At 40.5% G+C, this 4,751-nt stretch overlaps 1 protein-coding gene across 2 annotated transcripts; it reads right to left on the bottom strand.

The window, feature by feature from the left end:
* Positions 1-419: 419 nt before the first annotated feature.
* Positions 420-4,361, bottom strand: LOC131052298 (disease resistance protein TAO1). 2 transcript variants are annotated; one of them, XM_057986919.2, is made up of 5 exons: positions 3,712-4,361; positions 2,505-3,624; positions 2,081-2,377; positions 1,176-1,979; positions 420-1,016 (listed from the first exon to the last, which is right to left on the bottom strand). In XM_057986919.2, exons 1-5 carry the CDS (start codon positions 4,212-4,214, stop codon positions 543-545), a joined length of 3,198 nt encoding a protein of 1,065 aa, XP_057842902.2. In that variant the 5' UTR covers positions 4,215-4,361; the 3' UTR covers positions 420-542. The 2 variants fall into 2 exon arrangements, with proteins under 2 accessions (XP_057842902.2, XP_059069468.1); XM_059213485.1 differs by having other exon boundaries at positions 3,708-4,360.
* Between the last annotated feature and the right edge of the window lie 390 nt (positions 4,362-4,751).

Here is a 4,751-nt window from a genome sequence, read left to right as displayed (position 1 = left end):
CCTTAATTTTTCTAAAATTTTCATGCAATAGAAAAAGATTCTCTACTAAAATTAATTTTTTCCCCAAAAAGAATGAAAGATTCACCTTAATTTTCACACAATAGAAACTAGCTGCGGGAAGCATAACTGTCCGAAAAAAATCTGACCACATTACAATGAAAATTGTTTGAGCTAACTTAAAAACAATCAGTAGTAATGCCAAACGAGAAGAAATCTTGAATTGATAAAAATAAATTCACTAGAGAAGAAATCATGAATTGATAAAACTAAATTCACTTTTTGTGCGTGACATGTTCTCTTAGCTAAGCTAATTGTGACTGAAATGATATTTTTAATCTTTAAAGAGGTGTTTCCTAAACGACCGACGATAAAGTTAAAACATTATATAGAGTTGATTTCCAATCATAAATGGAAGCATATACAATAAAAATTTCTGGTCATTTACATTAATATATACACTAAAGAGAGAGCGGAATATATACAATTATACATTCACTTCAGTCACTATAAGTAGTGCCAAGTCCTATCACTGTCACGTTGGTTTACATAACAAAAGTGATCATTCTGGGAGCCTTATGTTCTTCAGAGGACGTAGTTTCTTCATACATCAGAAATTTAAAAGAGGCCTTCCAATTCTCATAATCGGACGTCGCATTCACCCTCACTTTATTCCCCCTCTTCAACCAAGCAAAGTCTGACGTGGTGTCTGTTCGTACAAGACGCACTTCCAAGTAATCGCCACTATCTATACTTGAATTTTGATGGTTCACTGGACATTTAAGTAAATCGTCATCCCTTTGAATTGTGTAGCTTAACCTGTTAATACCATGGTTTACCTCACAATCCTCATGGACTTGGATTTGGCCAGAAGAGACTAAACAAACAATATATCCTGCACAATTCTCATTTGTGCAATAATCAATACTATAGCCGTCCTTTCCATAGGCCTCCCCTTGTACCCAATTTGCAGAGGCCTGTGGATTAGCCAGCAGACAATTTTCGCTGAAAGAGAAGTCCTGACAAAACAAAAAGTGTCCACGTGTAACTCTACGTTAGTTCCTAGATTCTAGATGCACAAGTTGGCCGGTCGACGTCTAATACAGCTACAAGAATTTATAGAGCCTGAACATTAGGTCGCACATTATTAAAAAACAAGAAAAACCAGAAAACCTTACCTTGAAGGAATCATAAAATATTTGTAATTGGGCCGATGAGAAGTCGGGCCCGCCAACAAAAACACACTCGAGAGCCGGGAGACCAGACAAGCAGCTTTCGAGAGACCCACAAGAGATAGTGTTGCAGCCCACTAGATTGAGCGTGGATAACTGCTGCAACGAGCCAAGGCTTTTGGGTAGCTCCGTAAGCCCAGGAATGTGGTGAATTTCTAGTATTACCAGCTGAGCCAAATTCCCTAAGCTATCAGGAAGTTCAGACAGATGTTGACAGTATGAAAGATTCATCTCCTCCAGACTTGAAAGATTGCAGCAGTCTTGAGGCAAACAAGAAACGCCGCATCCTTCCATTTCAAGACAGACTAAGCTGATCAAGCTTCCCACGGTATTGGGTAGGCCACTCAGTGAAAGGCAATAGCTCACATCCAGAAAAGCCAAAGATTTCAGGCCGCCAATACTGTCGGGCAGCTCTGTGAGCTTATGATTGTGGTGAATTTCTAGCCTTTCCAGCTGAGTCAAATTCCCAAAACTATCGGGAATTTTAGACAGATTTTCACAGCGTGAGAGATTGAGCTCCTGCAGATTAGCAAGTTTGCCAAAGTCATAAGGCAAAGAGGAAACACTGCATCCTTCCATGTCGAGGTTAACTAAGCTGGTCCAGCTTCCCACGGAATTAGGCAGGCTGCTCAATGAATTGCAGTTGTGCAAATCCAACGTCTGCAACGGTGTATAGCATAGTGTAGCAGGAAGACACTTCAAGGATGCGCATCCCCTCAAAATAAGCACTTTAAGATTCCCAGGCCTAATCTGTTCAAATATCATGACTTTCTCAAGTTATGAGAAAATTGATACCAAATATCTGTGTGATTAAAGAATTTAAAAGGAAAGAAAAAAACATGATCACTTACAGCTGGATTTTCTTCTGCTGTTTCGTCCCACAGATGAGTGATCTGGCTATGGATCACTTCCAGAATAACAAGGCTCTGCAAATTCATTCCTTCAGGTAGACGTTTTGACGGGTAATTTCTCAAGCTTAGCCATCTCAAATCCTCCAAGGTGGAGAATTCCCCAGAAAAGTGCCCTTCTATGGCAACATCTGTAAGCCAAAGCAACTGCAAGTTGTACAGTGGATTGAACCTTGCTGCCTTCAATGTCATCGGCTCCTTGGGCTCATACCAAAAATAACGCACAAGCTTAGCCTTTTCCTGCGGATCCAGTGGAATGTACAAATATTTTTCAGTTCCCTATAATAACGACTGTCTTAGACTCAAACAGAAAATAGTCCAGTGATACACTTCAAAATAATAATGAGGTTTACAAAGAATTCCATACACTGGGTCTCCGTAAAACATGGTACGCATCGTCCTCATCAAATAATCTTGTGCGTTTACGGGGCTCTCTAGATATTTCGTTCGATATACTTCTTCCCAAATCCCGGAGGCACCGGTGCATCAGGAATTCGTTGCTAGGGCCCAAACTTACCGAGGACTTTTGCAAGAGACTTCTGAGAGATGCGTGAGGACTCGGAATCAGCCCTGCCCAAAAGATCATAGCAATTTCTTTCTTCCTCCATGCCAAAAAACAAGCAATATCTTGAAACATTTCCTTTTCTAAAGGACCAAGGCTATCGTAGGAGACTCTAAGTTTCTTTTGGAGATCAGGTTCACACCTTAACTTTCCTACCATTTCTTTCCATACATCTCTATTCCCTTCACCAACCAGGCTTTTCCCAACAAGTTGGAGGGCAAGTGGAAGGCCTTCACAGGCACTAACAATATCATTGCTCAGAGTTTGCAGCTCTTGATCTGGAGAATTGGGAAATGCATGAAAATTAAACAATTGCATGGCATGTTTGTGAGGAAGCCTTCGTACCTCGTAGACTACATCAACGTTAGCCACTTTTAGGATTTGTTCATCTCGTGATGTAATGATCACACAGCTGCCTGCCCCGAAATCGCTGTAATTCCCTGCAAGAGCTTCGAACTGCTCAGAACTTTCAATGTCATCCAGAAGAAGCAGAACTTTCTTACCCTTGAGCCACTTTTGTTGCAGACCCTTTCCCTGGTCAACATGATCTACTTCATCTCTGAACCCTGGGATACATTTGAGCATGTGGGTCTGCAGCTTTACAAGCCCATTCGCCTCTTGACATCTTTCACCCACGCTTGGAACAAAACAGAACACTTGGAACTTCGAGAATGGAAGTTCTTTGCAAACAATCTTTGCCAGGGTGGTTTTACCTATCCCACCCATACCATGTATACCCACTTTCACAACCTTCTTCTGATGATCCGCTACTTCTAGTAATCTCAAGAGATACTTCACGCGCCACTCTAACCCAAAGCATTCTGGAATATCCAGATACACTTTGTGTAGACTGTTTGAATGTAAGCTCTTTTTAACATCGATCACAACTTCTTTGATCAAATCTTCCTCCCTGAAGACGTTGTTCCTGAAAAAGTGTAAACTAGTATTAATATATGGTAAATACAAAAGCCTCCCTAAAGCAAAAAACACAGTGAGGTTGAGGCTTACCTGCCTTGTGTATTGATTGAAACACCAACCACAGAGATTGGAAACATCGTCTAATACCCTTTTGTACTCAAGGATTAACTCGGCAGGTAATCTTTCCTGGCTTTCATAGTGTTTGAAGTACTTTACATATTCACTTCCATCCCGGCACCTAAGAACTGTAGGCAAAACGTCATAGAACAGGGGACAGATCTTAACACCATATTTAACCATAAGCGACACCTCTTTCAAGCACCATTTTGACTCTGGAAATTTTTTGGAGAAAATAGGAATACAGATCCTACTTTCCTTGATTCCTCTTTCCAAAGAAGAAGGGATGTGGTCGCCCTTTTCTAAGTTTTCTTCGTCTAGGAATGTGAGAATGCCTTCTTGAACCAGAGCATTGTACAATCGTCTCACAAAGTTTTGGCGGGTGTCTGGGCCGCGAAAGCTCAAGAAAACGTCGAACATTTTGTTAACATCTAAACTGAGTGAGGGCTCCGCTGAAGAGCAGGGCCTAGAGTGGGACATATTATGCCTGCAATTTTTCTAACTGATGAACCCAAAATTCTTCATTGGAAGGATCTGAAGTTCTATCCTTCAATGCACCCTGTTTTGATATTCGGAACTCACGGGATTAAAACTTGTGTACAATTTTTGTATAGAAATGCTACAGATATCCGCATTTCTGTGGTCACATCCAGCCATTAATTATAATTTTTCAATTAATAGAAATTTTATGAAAGAGCAAGTGGATATGATTTATCTTTATCCTGTCCGCCAGCCAGTTTATTTTGACTACTGTTATTAAGCACGCTGCCAAAGAATCTTACTGTAGCATGACAATAACTAGAGGAAGGGGTCCACAAAAGAAAATTTACTTTAGATTTGCACCGGCCAAAAATGATTCGGCTTTGAAACGTGAGTCACATTATTCCAAACGCATAGGTCAGAAGTGGCCCTAAGCTGAACATTTACATTATAATTGGGTGATATTTTTTAAGGAAGGTATTTATGTTTCCGTACAGATGTTGGGTATTGTGAGCATATGTGAATGACTGGATGAAT

This window comes from Cryptomeria japonica, chromosome 2 (assembly GCF_030272615.1).
Source record: "Cryptomeria japonica chromosome 2, Sugi_1.0, whole genome shotgun sequence".
Classification (NCBI taxonomy): Eukaryota; Viridiplantae; Streptophyta; class Pinopsida; order Cupressales; family Cupressaceae; genus Cryptomeria; species Cryptomeria japonica.
Note: the sequence above shows the minus strand (reverse complement) of the source record. Positions and strands in the feature narration are given on the sequence as shown.